This window comes from Peromyscus californicus, unplaced genomic scaffold, assembly GCF_007827085.1.
Source record: "Peromyscus californicus insignis strain IS unplaced genomic scaffold, ASM782708v3 Scaffold_14__1_contigs__length_90479793_seg_2, whole genome shotgun sequence".
Classification (NCBI taxonomy): domain Eukaryota; kingdom Metazoa; phylum Chordata; class Mammalia; order Rodentia; family Cricetidae; genus Peromyscus; species Peromyscus californicus.
The window spans coordinates 46,914,768-46,930,036 of record NW_026294436.1 but is presented as its reverse complement, the minus strand read 5'-3'; the positions used below and the strand labels follow the sequence as shown (position 1 = coordinate 46,930,036).

The 15,269-nt window shown below is 38.3% G+C and overlaps 1 protein-coding gene across 1 annotated transcript; it reads right to left on the bottom strand.

Moving 5' to 3' along the window:
* Positions 1-3,774: 3,774 nt before the first annotated feature.
* On the bottom strand, positions 3,775-12,390 carry Tnfsf18 (TNF superfamily member 18). The gene is made up of 3 exons (XM_052736601.1): positions 12,256-12,390; positions 5,753-5,786; positions 3,775-4,127 (listed from the first exon to the last, which is right to left on the bottom strand). The coding sequence occupies exons 1-3, from the start codon at positions 12,388-12,390 to the stop codon at positions 3,775-3,777; spliced, it is 522 nt and encodes a 173-aa protein (XP_052592561.1).
* Positions 12,391-15,269: the final 2,879 nt, after the last annotated feature.

Here is a 15,269-nt window from a genome sequence, read left to right as displayed (position 1 = left end):
TATGTAGGGTGAGTAGAAAATTTTTTAGTAAAAAAAATAAAAAATAAATAAAATGTTTATACACACACACACACACAAAGAATGCTTCTCTGATTTTCTTTAGCTATCAAGAAATTCAAAGTCATGTTTTCTGTTTGTTTTTAATAGTGTTCTAGTACATCTAACTTTGTTGGTCGATACTTTGTGTTCCTCTCTGACTTTTAATTTAGCTTTTGTTTGATTGATTCTGTGATGGCAGTTTGGAGCTTTTAGAATTTCTATATTTATTATGAGTCCCCTATATGTCTTTTAAACACATAAGAGTAAAACCAGATGCTAAAGTAGGATTCAAGGAGTCGGCTTTAACTGGCACAATGTGATCTGGTGGCAAGATCCTAGAGTAACACCAAGATAACCCCTTCCTCTCCAACATGCAGGAATTATAAAGAGACCTTTCTGGTGCCTGCCCAGAGATTGGCGGCAGCATCGCGGCTGTCTAGACTGTACTATAAGACGCTGCCCACTGCTTTTGCCAAAAGGAAAGGGAGCAACAGAACTTTCCAAACACAAGCTTAGTAAGAAGTCTCAGGGTACTTCCTAGAGAGCTTTGAAATGAATTTATTGAAATTGGGATATGCAAAAAAATCAGTGCCTGTCCCCCACCAAAGAAAGCTAGCTGCAGGTGACTGTGGGCTATGATTTAACCCCACCCAGGAAATCTGTTAGGAAGAGAAAGGCCAACTGCTTATTAGTAGAGAAGATCTTTTTGCATTGAAGTGGGACTGCACATTCCCTGCTCCCAGGGGCAAAGCATGTGTACCGTGAACAAATGTGGGACTCACAAGAGAGTTATGACCAATGAAGTTGTAGGTTAATGCTGGAATATATCTGCATTCTGTGTCTGCTTCTACTCAAAGGGAATCTTCAAACTGCTGGCCCATCACTCATATTTCTGCTTCTCCTATCTAATAAACAAAAATGCCCCCCCTCAGTGAAGTTGTCTCATTGGGAGAAAACAAAAAGGCAAGCATTTCATCTCCCAGGTCTATAGATACATTTCATCTAAGGAATTTGCTTTACTAAAATGGTGCATGAGGTTGCATCACTTTTGTCCTAACTACTATCTATAGAATCAGATGTTCACCCACAGTACTGTAACACTTGTTACAGCTTGGATGAGGGATTGTAGAAGGCAAAAGGCTATCAGTGTGAGCTGAGTCTTAGATGAGTGAGTCTGAGCAGGGTGGAGTAGTTGAGAAGGGTAGCAATCAGAAAGTGGAACAGTCTGACTCATCATGAGTGTAGGCAACTGAGGCCAACACTAAGTGCACCCAGCTCTCAATTTTGCAAGTTCTAACACTTGCCAAGATGTGTCTGTATGGGTAAGGATTTCTCTGATGTAATTCTGTGCTCTAATTTAAATCAGTAACTTGACTATAAACAAAAGACAAATCAATTGCAGTACAGTTAAAAATACACATTTTATTGTAGTTTTAAAATACAGAAAAGGAACTGAGTATACATTGAAAGCAAAGGCTGAAATGATAACATTGGGAGAAATTCAGATGCTATATGTTGGTAGCTATCCCTCTGTCTGAAGTACAGAAACCTCTTCTGGTTCTAAAATATCACAATTCTGTTGGGCCTTTGCTGGGAGTGTGGCAGTATCATTTTGTCATTTTGTCTGCTGTGACTGTCCTAAGAATGAGGCAGGGACAGAATGACATCATTGAGTTTCAAAGAAATAGCTTCATTGAAAACACGCCTCCTATGTAAGCATAAGGACTGGAGTTCAGATCCCCAAATTTTGTGTAATAGCCAGACATAGTGGCACACATCTGTAACCCAAGACCTGTGGGTGGTTAGGTAAAGCAGCAGTAAGTAGATCCCAAGAACCAAATGGTGGGCCAGCCAAGCCAAATGGATGAGATCTAGGTTCAGTGAAAGACCATGGCGCAAAGACTAAGGTGAAGAGCAGCTAAGGGAGACACTCGGTGTGCCACCCACAAGCACATGCACACTTACACAGGCTCTCCCACAACACATATGTGCATACACCTACACAAATCACATACATCACATACAATACACACACATACACACACCTTTTAAAAATAATGGTGTCCTAGTGAACCAGTTTTCCAAATGAAATGCTTTGGTTGGTAGTGTTTGTCGATCTCCATGGTTTAAAAATTCTCAGACTGTACAATTCAAAAAAATTAAATGTCAGTTTTTATGAAGTAATGTCAGCCCATGCCAGCACAGGGCTGCTTGCAACACAACAAATATCAACACTAACAGATTTCTATAAATACATATGATATAATTTTAATTTCCTGAGAAGATATGCAGACACAAGAGTCTTTGTACTCTACAGCAAGTCAGCAAGTATTCATAAAAAAATAAGAAGAAATAGCTTAGCCTACAATAAGTATTTTTACTACATACAATAAAAATATTTTTAAATTAGCCTTATATAAAACATAATTACAATATAGCTTTTCACAAATACCCATAAATATTGTGAGTTGGTTTAAAATACTTTCCAACAAGAACTTAAAAGCTGGTTAAATTTAACAGAGTCCAAAATTTGAACAGACTGTTCTTCATTACTTTGAGAAGTCAGCATGCTTCAGTGAGAAGGGCTCTTCCAACAGGATCCTGGCTTTTCTTGCTCCAGGCAAGAAGAGGAAAATGTCTGATGGTAAAGAAAAGCTCTCTTGTAGCTTCATTCTGGCCACCTTAGGGTAAAGGTGATGCATCCATTTTAAAGTTGAATTTATTCCATTTTAGAGATGTATAATGAGACAGTAGAAATACCAGTTTCAAAGCAGAGACCATGTGAATGGCAAAACCCCACTCAATTTGTTGTGAGTTCTGAGTCGAAGTAAGAGTCTTATGATCCATCTATCCATGTTCTCATTGATTTTTTTTTTCTAAAAATATCTGCCCCACTAACATCATAAAGTTGTATAGCATAGGAAAATCGATGTAGCTGCCAATTAGGTAACACCAACTAAAAATCTGGAATCATTATATAATACAGCCAGAGAAGTACCAATTTCTGGGGTTAAATCTAATGACTACCAGTACAAACTCTCATTTTACTATTTGCAGTATTTATACACACATACACACAAAAACAATGAAGGCTTACGTCAAAGTTCAGAATGAACCTGCATCCTGAGAATGACGAAATCAAGAAAAATTCCCAGATAAATTTCATTCCATGCTAGCTCTATTTCTGTCCCAATAGGTTTCATAGTGTTCTCTATTGTCTAAAAATACCACAACCAAGGGGGGTGTTGTTGGCATCTCTTGGCCACCCCACCAGTCTGACAGCTTTTCATTCGGAGGCTCTCAGAAGGTGAGAGCAGAAAGTGATTAAGGTAAAAGAGTTCAAGGAAATTATGATGAAAAAAGGTCAGGCTACTGCCCAACACCCTTTTTGCAAACCAAGTAAGATTCCCATAGAAATAGGACCTCATTTTCCACCCAGAGATTCAAGGGTTAGACAGACATTCTTTGGAAGAGTTTCTGTCTTCTGCTGCCCATACTCATTTTATCATGGATTATAAAAATGTATTTTTAGACCCAACATCAGGAAATTTGGCCCATTTGCTGAGTCTTCTTCAGACAGATACAAGGGTTAAAATCTTATGATGCCAAGAGGTTCTGTGTGCATTGATTTGTAAGCCCTCATAAACTATATGGATTGCAAATAGTCAACCCCTCCAACCCACCAACCAGCATCTCTGGATACACTGAGGAGGAGGATGAGACCAAACTCAATCTCTAGGAGCTGAATGAGAGCTCTGGCATTAAAATGATCCCCCAGTATGTAGTATTTTTCTGAACATGGTCATCAGAGTTGAACCTCAAATATATGGTATCTCTGGCATGCAGTTCATAAATCCCTCCTATACTTAATATTTGAAAGTCATTTGTTGCAGATTGTAAAACATTTCCTTTTTTAACTAGCTCTACTATAAATTCAGCAGGGTTTGTTATGGTTTCTTTAGGAAAAGGAGTCACTTGGCCGTAGATTAAATACATGCCATCCTGAAGTATCTCCAGCTTCCCGTCAGATGTCATAGTTACACAAAGAGGTTCAGGAGATGTCATTTGCCATTTTGAGGGTAATGGTTCTATAAGAAATTGAAAAATGAAGGGAAAAAAGAAACCATGTTTATATTATTATTTCATCCTCTACCTGGCTGTAGTACATTCTTTACTACCTACAGGTGAATTCTTTACCTGGTCTATACTAGTTTTCTCAGACCATATTTTAAATATGTTGTGAGAATCAACCATCTCTCTGTTTTAGAAAAGTTGTAAGTCCTAATGGCTCTGTATCTCTTTTCAGGTAATATGAATAAAGAAGGGAGGGAGAGCAGAGAGGAATCACACAGCAAGACCAGAATAAGGATTGCTCATAACTCATACATCCCCATGTCTTTCTTATATGAATACTATTTACTCGGTGGTGGTTTACCAATGACACATTCCCTGATCAGTCTATACTCAACATTGCTCTCCTGTGACTCCCTTGCTCTATACTGCTTTAATTTTCTTCATAGAAAGTATTAGCATCATTTTTTTTTATCACATCTAGGAGAGATTTCAAACATATTGTATGTTCTGTTCCTTTCACTGGCAAAACAAAATACAAAACCAGGGGCCCATTCAAAGAATGTCCTAACCTCTGAAAGCCAAGGTATTTTAAAAACCTGGAGCAAAAGGTGGAAAAGTGAAATTGTCTACTCTACTCATAAATGAAAATGTGTTTGTTTGGCCACACAATCAAAAATGTATATAGCTGATATTTTGAATGTATTCTAAGAAATATTCTGAGACTCAATGTGATGGTTGGCTTTACTTGTCAACTTGACACAGCCTTGAATCTCCCAGGAAAGGAGTCTAAGTGAGAACTGTCTATACTGAGTTGATCTATAGAGGATTGTCATTGTCTTAATTAAGTCGATAGTTGTGGGAAAGTCCAGCCCACTATGGTTGGTGCCATTCCCTAGGCAAGATGTTCTGAACTGGAAGAAAGTAGAGAAGTGGAACTGAGCATAAGAAAGCAAGCAAGTATACATTTCGTTTATCTCTGCTCTTGACAGTGAATGTGACTAGATGCTTCAAGCTCTTGCCACTGTAATTTCCCTGCAATGATGGACTATAATCTGCACTTGTGAGCTAAAACAAATCCTTTTTCTCCTAAGTTGCTTTTCGTCATGGTATTTTATTGAAGCAACAGAAATAAAACTAAAACACTCAGCAACACTGTTTTCCATGTGTTTTCTGAGCAGTTATCAGCTGACTATAAAGGAAAATGACTCAGAAGCTAAGAGGAAGTGCCTGTTCCTCTAACTCTCCACTCCTCTTCTATGCACGTACTAACAGCAATAATGTTTCCCATACGCTCTACTAGATATGAGAAATTTGTGAAATGTGAGAAGTACTTTGAGGAACGGTGGTAGAAAGATATCCTTAAGAAACTACCAGACTGAAAGCTGATTACTGTATACAGATGCACAAGTTTTTCAGTGTGATGAATATGCCTGCCAGGAGTGTTACCAGATATGGGCTTGTCGATTTGGTTCAGCTCTGGAAGCTTCAGCTCTCACTAGGCTGATGGCCAAGTACAGAATTAGTGATTATAATAAAAAAATAAGTGAAAGTGGGCAAAAGGATGTACAGGCTTTTTTGAGGGCACTGGCAGCTGCCTTTTTGCATCAAAAACTAACAAAAAGAAAAGGTGGTTACTCACCAAACTTAACCATGCAGGGGTCTTTGGCAGTTGGCTGTAGAAAGAAAAGAAGAACTGGTCAGGATGATGGCACAGTTGCTACTTACTTGACTGGATTATTTAGAGCTTAAAGTTTCTGAAGCAAACTACTTTCCAAAGTTGGGGGAGGGGGGGACCACCACACATAGACACCTGTCTTACTTCTTTGCTTCCCTCTACAGATGACTGGCTCTCTCCTTTACATTTGACTTACAGTAGCTTTGACATTAGAGTTTAGGGACTATAAGAAGAAGCAAGTGAGTGAGCAAGTGAGGTATGGGTGCAAGGGAAGGGATATAATTAGACACACTAGAATTTAGCTGTGTAAGGAGACAAAGAAAAGCATGACTAGAATGATGGGCAGTATTAATTTAATTTTTAAAATGGTATCATTGAATGATAGATTTGATAATGAGAAGAAAGATAGCAGATCTCTTTATGGGTCTTTCATTCGGGACTTTTGTGTCTCATTCTGGTCATCTAACTCTGACCCACAAGGCAAGTATTGGAGCTTTGTTCTTTCCCTATAGCTTACAACAAACAGCAGTTTCTATATCCATATGGTTTCCCAAGATTATCTGGTGCATGTGGGAAGAAGATAATGGAACCTCTGCTTATGTTTCTCTTTACTTAAAATAACAATAAATTGACTCTATAAATATTTAATGTTTAGAAAATCGCATGCCCTGTACATTAACTGAGATACCCTCAGAATCAGATACAACTGTTTCAAATGTCTGCAACATGCCACAGCTTACATGCTGAAAGATGACATTAGTTGTGGCTAATTTACAAATACAATCACTTAAATGCTGTCAAATGCTTGAGAGTAAAGTAAGGAGGCATACCCACCAAAGTTTTTCGTACTCAAAATTATTGGTTGCCTTGGAGCATGGTGCGCAAAAGACTTTTTAAAAAAAAATATGGAAAGTGATACATGTTCCTTTTAAAGGAACTGTCCAGCTCTTGTACTAGGAAAAGACTAAAGAGAATGAAAGGCAAAAGCAATGATATCAGTTAGGCATGGACTGGACTCATGTAACTGGAATGCATATTGCCTCTGACCAAGGTGCTGGCAGAGGGGGAACGGGCCAACTGGTCTGATAGAGTGATGTGTGCCTGACATAATAGCACTTAGGAAGCTAATACAGGAGGCCCATGGGTTTTAGGTCAAGCTAGGCTATATTTCAAAGAAAGCAAGAAGTAACTGGTGTTCCTGACATGAATACTGGTGTGAGACGATAGGAAGAAACACAGATTTGGGACTGTAGCCACTGGAAAAAATAAAGTTAATTGCCAAGATGGGCAAGACTAAGAGAAATAAATTAAGAGAGAAACAATCATGAGTTTTGAATGTGTTAATTTGTAGTATTCATTAGATATCAAGTAGGCAGTTAAGTATACAGTGCTGAGACTTGTTGCTTTCAGACATGACATTGTATATGAACATCAAGTCCAAGGGTGTAGATAGAGATGAATACTGGACTCTTTGGTATTTAGGGGTCAGACAATGAGGAAAAACTTTCTAAGGAAGATCAGTGAGTCTGAAAAGAATGGAAGTGTGTGACATTTGGGAACCAAGAGAAGAAAGTCTTCTGGAGAGGAGATTGATCAGTTGGTGTCAAATGTCACTGACTGATCCAAAAAGAAAAGGGCAGAGACTTGACTGATAGAGTTAGAAACATGGATTCTACAAGAGTCCCTGACAGAACAGTTGTGTAATAGTTTGTATGGTATGATATGAACACAAGTTTCACTAGGATGAATTTAAGAGAAAATGGAAAACTTGGTACACAGGAGTAGAGTAAAAGTGAGTGGGACCTGGATAAGGGTGAGAAGTCAAAGAGATTTTTTCCCTCTTTTGTTTTGGGTTCTGTCTTTGGTTTTGTTTGTTTTAATATGAAGGAGATGGCAAGTTTGTTTGTTGCCATTTGATGGGGCTATTCTAATTGAATAAGAGAGGTAGTACAGAAGAACTAGGCAAGAACTGCGGCCATGATCTGAGCAGGTGAGGCATGAGAGGATCTATTTCAGAAGTTGCTTTGGCAGTTACATGGATAATGTATCCATGCAGATGAAGGAAACTGTATGTATGAACACAAATGCAGGCATTCTTTCCTACTAAAAGAGAATGGGAAATCGTTCCAGAAAGTTTAGAGAGGAGTCAAGGGTGTATGGTAGTCTAGTGAAGGAGAATGAACAGAATGGGGAAGCACAGGCCATTTCCATAGCAACAAGGAACCCCCACTTGAAGCTAGTGGCCATGAGCATATAAAGAAAGAATGCTCAAACGGCCTTGTGTTTTTCTTGGACCCGGTACAGTTGGACTTAATTGGTGCTGGAGGCTGTTGATTGCTGGGTTTTGACACTGGAGTTAGTGATCAGAGAAAGAAGCAAGTGCGTGAATTTGTGTAAGGGAAGAGATATAATTAAAGACTTTAGAGTTTAGTTGTGTAATGAGAAAAAGAAAGACATAGATGGAATGAAACATTATTTTAATTTTGAAAAGCTACCCTATCAAATGATAGTGATAATTGAGTGTCATGGCAATTAAGAATATAAAGGATGCCATAGTAAATTTTTATTTATGCTTCTTTGCAAGGTAATTTTCAATTGTTATAGTCAAAAAATCATAAATCAAGATAAATTAGAATATAAACTTTAAGTTGCTGTATTAGAAAATGTTAAACTAAAATTAAGAAAATAAAACAAATACCAAATTACTGGGGCTTTGAATGTGACAAGGAGGTAGAGGCACTGAGCTTGAACCCCAGCATCACAAAAATAGGATCTCAATTATTTTTTATGTTTGTATCACATGTGAATATATTATAGAAAACAACATTTTAGCTAAAACAAAGTAGATTTAGACTCAAAAATCTATCTTAAACCTTTAGAGTTGTGAGTTTCTGTCTTGTGTGTTTGTTTTGTGTACATGGTGTAGTTTGGCATACGTCTGTTGAAAATTATAATAAAAGTGTTTTATTGATAAGGAGGTGCAACAGAAAATGATGGAAGCCATGAATCTAAAAACTGTAAGTCACTGGATATCCTGAAATTAGTTTTACTCTTGCAATTATTTCATCCCATTTTGGTTTTTCTTAGAAGAAATGTCCAAATTCAATTCAGATGACTCATAGGCTTATAGCAGGGACTCCCATAACCCATTTCCTCATCTATTAACCAGGGAATAATAGCAGAGTTCACTCAACCTGTTGTTCTGTGTAACTGTGCTGACTCTTGGGAAGGGCTTCTCCAGACATTCTACCCGAACCTACTCAGTAAATACCAGCTATTTTGATCATGATGCTGGTTATAGTAAAGAATTGAACAAATGACTTGAGTACCTATATTCCCAACAGTATACTAATGTCGTAAGCAGGAGAGACAAATTTAATGCATAATTGTTGCCTCTCAAGGAGTTTGTAATCTAACTAGAAAAACACAATCACATATATGAAACAATTTGCCATCTAAACATAAATGTCATGGATTTTGTTCCAGCTATTACCATGTGTAAGAGGACACAGAAAATCTAAATCCATAGAAAAATGAACTGATAGTCAAACATCCAGAAAGCCTATTGCAAGCTTCTTTTATATCTATTTAGAGTTAGAAAACACCACTGGGTTCATCTTTAACTATTGCCATAAGTGTAAATCTAACTGGAGAAACATCAGTTTGTTTGAAAGATGTGGTCTTCTACTGAGAAAGGAATGAGGTCAGACAAGTAATGAAAGTTTTAACTGACCTTGTTAGTTTGTATTCATTGTGACCTTCTAACTAACAGTGATATGAATATTAATCGCTACCACCTATCCAGAGCCTGCCATGAGTCAGACATGTCCGGCGCTTCACCGCCTCATTATTCCTTAAGGCAACTCTGTGAGAATTAGCATGTTCCTTCTGCAGATGAGGAAATGAGGACATGGTGATGAAGTCACCAGCCCAAGGTCACATGACTGATAAGAGGCGAGGTTGGGATCCAAAACCAGACTGCCTCATTCAAAACTCTCATTCACCCCTACCACTCGCAGAGGCAGTTTCTATTTATAATTCTGGTGATGTTACCAAAAAGTTGCACACAAGCCTTCCGGGTTTTCTTTAGTTTTGCTTGCTTTTATTTAGATGGGTCAGTTGCTCTTCTAACCTCACTTTGGTTTAAGCCTGGATTACTTGGTTTGTCTCAAACTGGCCAAAATAGATGTCAGACTAATCCTAACTGCCTCTGTTTGGAAACAAACTACTCTATTTGTTTGCAAATACAGTTGTACACATTCCATTTTCCCTTCTTGAATTCCATCCTTCATTTCACTGAAGAAAGGGACTTTCCTGAATAGTTGGACTCTTCCAAGGAAACTGCCATGAACTACTTTCATAGAGGAGTTGGCCAAACTCCTTGAGCTCAGAGCCTAGTCTATTGACGAGATGTCTTCCAGAAGAGAGAAAAAAAATTCTCCCAAGAAAATTTCTGTCAATCTGAAAGGAACCAAGCTTCCTATCTTACTTTTAATAGTACCATCTAGAAGGGATTTTTATAAATGGAGATTTGCATGAAAAAAATGGAATGGAGAAAAAAATAAAAACTTCTAAGTTCTTAAGTATAAGAATATAGAAGTGACTACCTCATAATGACCCACCATCTGCCATTCACTCAGATATCTCTGCTCAGGACATTTATTTGTAGCTAATAAGGAAAGCATAATACTCAAGCTAATACTGAAGGCCAGTGGCTTTTCCTTAGTAACTAGACTGCCAAGCATTCTGGCAGGAAAATAGACTCCAAAACCTCTTTTACTTCCCTAAGTTTGGGATATACTTATAGGTATTTTTAGAGGTGGAACACTTCAGTGAAAGGGGGTGTGTTCTTTTGAGGGGATAATCTATAATCAAAGCTCAAAATATCATGAATTAACTGAGTTTGATTGTGAAAAGAGGTGTCATTCAGAAAAAAAGTCTACCTCCTCCACTCACCACGTGCAGGAGTCTATGACACCTAGACTCAGTGCTCTTCAGAGCCACCTGATTAATAAAACTTGAGGAGGTTGACAGGAAGAGAAGGCAGCGTGAAATCAATGCTATTTCTCATTCTTCCTCTTTTTTAAACACTTGAGAGTGCTGATAGACCTTTCCCTTTTGCTCAGCATTCGTTATTTTAGAAAGCTCACTCTTGGTTCCTTCTTTGGAAGGTGTAGGGCTGGGATTAGAACTCTCTCTGCCTCTCATCCATCCATTTATACAGTTACAGATTACAAAATAACGGTCTCCTATGTAAACCTTTGGCCAGTACATAATAGCTAACCTAGGATCTCCAGCACACTACTTCCTCCAGTAGCTTTCCTCAATACCTTCCTGGGGTAGAATCACACCTTTCAAACCATCACTGCTTGGTCTCCTTAGAAAAACATTCCTGTGCCTCTACTCCAACCCTTTTTTACACAGGTCTTCGTCATTTTATTCTGCCCAAGGTTTGGAATCTTAATGTAATGGGCTAACTCTTAGACTACTTAGACTATATCAAGCTTTTTTTAAATTATTATTATTTTTGAGACAGGGTTTCTCTGTGTAGCCCTAGCTCCTGGAACAGAAAAAAATAGTTCTAGAAAGAGCCTAACTTATATACATTCCCAGTGCAGATCCCATCTAGACCCACAATTTAGACTGCAGTTCACTGGGAAATTCCTGATAACCATCAGGGGCTTCCCAAACAGACATGTGCTCCTCTTTCCTCCATAAAGCCTTCCCTGGTCACTCCAGCCCAAAGTCATTGTCCTCACCTTAGAATTCCTAAGCCACAGCTACATGTCATGTCCTTTAATTAGGTAAATTATTGAGCAATGTAATGATAGCTAACAGGACATTAAGTAAACAGATCCATTCTTCTAACACCATGCTGCAGACCTAAAATACTAGAATCAGAACAGTGAACCAACTTTCTCAAATGTGTGCAGTTGTTATAGTGGGATTAACTAGAACTGGAATGCAGGATTTCTTTCTTCTAGCTCAGCACCATTTCTCTCTCCCACATGCGCTTGCTTCCTGTCACTTCGCTCTGACTTCCAATGTCTTTTTGTGTCTCTTCCCCCATTGAGACCCCAGCTTGTCTGGAATCACATGAAGAAGAGCACCACCATGTTTCAGGTCTCTTTTTTTGCCTATCAAAAAGGTACTAGTGGAGTTCCAGGAAGGGAAAAAGAGCCCCCACAGGCACCTTTTAAAAGCCCAGTTTCAACATGTAGTCCCACCTAGCTCAAGCTCATAGTGGACATTTAGTATCCTCTGGTGCCTTTTGTCTTAAAACATTCTGATGAGTTTCAAGAGCCATGTCATTACAAGACTGGAGGTGTTCACACTGTTTGTACCCTCGGATCACTTCCTTCCCACCACCTCCAGCAATACAGAGTGGCAATGGTAATAATCAGACTAACAAATAAATAACCCTTAGATAATATTATTAGCACCTGTAGGTTCCTTTGCCACCTTACCTTGAGTGAAGTAAAGATCAGTGCACCCGTGGCGTAGAACAGCAGCAGCAACAGAGGAACTATACATAAGAGCCATGGCTTCCTGAACCTCTGTTCCCCTCGAGGACTTGGCTGGCTCAAAGGAATTTCCTCCATGAGGCTAGAACTCTTTCTCTGGAGGGATGAGAGCTCTGGAAAGCAGATATGCACAAGTGATGGATGAGGGATGCAATGTCATGTTTTATAGTAATTAGCTGTGGGTGTGGGAGGTGGAGTTTTCCTTTGGAACACTGCTGAGCTCTCACAGTCATCATGGCACCAGGCCAAAAATACAAAGGAATGGGAAGGCCAAGAGCCAACAGAAACACGGGAGGAAAAAAAAAGCCACTATGAGGCAAGTTCAGGAGGAAAAAAAGTCTTTCCTGAAGCAAGAGGAAGTACTGTGTGCATGCGCAGCCAGCCTCGGCTGCTGTAAGACGCTCAGTGCATTCCAAATTACCTCCAATAAAGAAAAATTCCTCTAAGAATAAATAAAACTTAAAACCAAGTTTTATCATACTGCAGATGTTATGACTGGGTAAGACAGAGAGTTAGGGAGCAGAAGAAGCAAGGATGCATGGTTGGAACAATATAGTTCTCATGAAGTCATCACATTGCACACTTTACATATGTACCATTTTATATATACAGCATTTTTATCTAACACTTGCACCTTGGTAGCAGTTTAAAAATATCAAGTCAAAGCTATAATCACAAAAAAATTAATTTTCTGGGTTACAAAATGTGTTCACCCTGAAATAGTCTTGAAAAAAAATGCAACTGGGGCCTGGAGAAATGGCTCAGCCCTTAAGAGTACTTGTTACTCTTGCAAAAGATGTGAGTTCAGTTCCCAGCAACAATATGGTGGCTCCCAACCATCTATCGCTCCAGTTCCGGGGCATCCAACCCCCTCTCTGACCTCTGAGGGTACCAGACACACACATGATGCACATACATATATATGTGGGCAAAACATTCATACACATAAAGTAAATCCAAAAATTTTTTAAAAAGCCTGAAAGAACTTAGTAAATATTGGAAACTTGGAAAATAAGACAATGGTGAATTTTCTTATACCTTGGCCATGTTGAAACTAAATTCCAATGCTGGCATCAAATAGAAATAAAGTTATCCTTTAAAGGATTATTTCCTCGGCTTGTATTCTGTCCTTTACTCCCAAATATAGATCTTTTTTATTCCTCATGACACCAAAATGCCAATTTAGCATAAAACTGAAGAAGTCCCTTGTTCTCTGCACCTTAGCCTCCTTATCTGTTAAAACAAAATTGTTACCTGTCTTCCAGAATGTCAGTATCATTTGCTAGAAACCTTGTGGGCTTTTAATCTAGACACACCTGAGAGCATTGCCTAGTACAGCTCAGCCCTCACTTGTTGTACAACACGTTAGTGGATTTCTCTGAGCCTGGATTTGTACTTCATAATAGTTTTGCAAGAGTAAAATAAATGTACAAAAGTAAAATAAATGTCTTACAAAAGATATCCCATAAGGGTTAGTATAGTCTCTGCCCTCTTTAGAAGTATGGAGATAAACTCAATTATAAAACCCTAGAAAAGAATGAATATTTCTTATTATTTTTCATAGGAAATGATTCAATTTAAGTTAAATTAAATGAAAGTATTTTGGAGACAGAATTTTTTTTTAATCTTAGAGAAGATCAAAAGTTTTTTGAAAGCAGAAACGTATTTAATGCCCTCATTTATGGAAAAGGAAGCTAAGGTCACTAGACATTAGGGGTTCCTCAAACCACTAATGGCTGATGAAGTGGAAATCCTAGCCCAGAAACCGTAGCATTTTGTAACAAAGCCAGATCTATCTTAGTGTCACACTATTTCGGGCAGTCTTTCCTACTGCGTTGTCAAATTTCAACTTGACCCTATTGTATCATAACCAATAAATTACTCTTGAGAAAGATGGTTACACAAGAATAATTCATCAATACAACAGACATTTTTATGACTACCTACTAGATAATACCACACCGGGGTGAATGAGAAACTGACTCTCGAGGAAGAATACTTTGATCCTGTACCCCTTGCCCCTTGTACGACACAAGTAGAGACCTTAAATCCACCCCTGAGAAGCAGAGCCCTTTCCCTCTTAAAGCTCATCCCATCTGCTCCTTTCTTGTCTCCTGTCCAAATGTTACATGGAACTTCTGCTTACTCACTTCAGTAGAGATGCATTCACATGAGGAACTAGGCCAAGTAAAATCTACATGCACTTTCGGATGAGATTGGGCTTGGGTCTATTCTTATTTTAGCTTTGTGACGGTATCTAAAGAAAATTGACACAGTTATCATGAGAAGAATGTACACTCCAGGGCGTCTTTCCATTAAACAGGACTCAGAAATGATGAAACTTCAAGTCAGCACAGGAGACAGTAGGGAAGGATTTTGACATTCTCAAGTTTTGAGTCATAACTGGTACTTTGTTAGCATAAGCCAGAAAGAATATTTTGTGGCACCTCAGGATTCACCAAAGGCAAATGAGTACCAAACTCAGGATTTGTCCTAATTTAAGACCTCCTTTGGCTTAGATAGATAGAAATAATATTTTTTAAAAACTTAAAGCAAACTAGCAAATCTATTTTTCTTTTGTTTTTGAGATTATAATTATATCATTTCTCCCTTCCCTTTCATCCACCCAACCCCTCCCATATACCCCTACTTGCAAGGAGATTTGGAAGAATATTTAATACAGTCACCAAAGGATTTACCACCCAACCCCATTAAAATTATACACACAGGGAAATCTGCACCCCAATGAATACTACATCTAAGACAGTACTTCAGAAAACAGATCCAGATAAGTTGAAATTGTTGAAAAGGCAGAGGAGGAATGGCTCTCTTGGCAGAAGAAAAACACTTTTTTCTGAAGGAATAATAAAACTTAATGAATATGTTAAGAGACATGGACACCTGCAAATGTTAGAAATTAAATGAAAATGTTCAGAAAAAAAATAAATTCCTTCCAT

Bases quoted from the DNA above. Each gene is read 5' to 3' on its own strand.
- Tnfsf18 (XM_052736601.1), bottom strand. From the start codon at position 12,390: ATGGAGGAAATTCCTTTGAGCCAGCCAAGTCCTCGAGGGGAACAGAGG. The intron at 5,787-12,255 runs GTAAGGTGGCAA...TTCTTTCTACAG, and splicing joins TGATCTTTACTTCACTCAAG to CCAACTGCCAAAGACCCCTG. The intron at 4,128-5,752 runs GTGAGTAACCAC...AATTTCTTATAG, and splicing joins CCCCTGCATGGTTAAGTTTG to AACCATTACCCTCAAAATGG.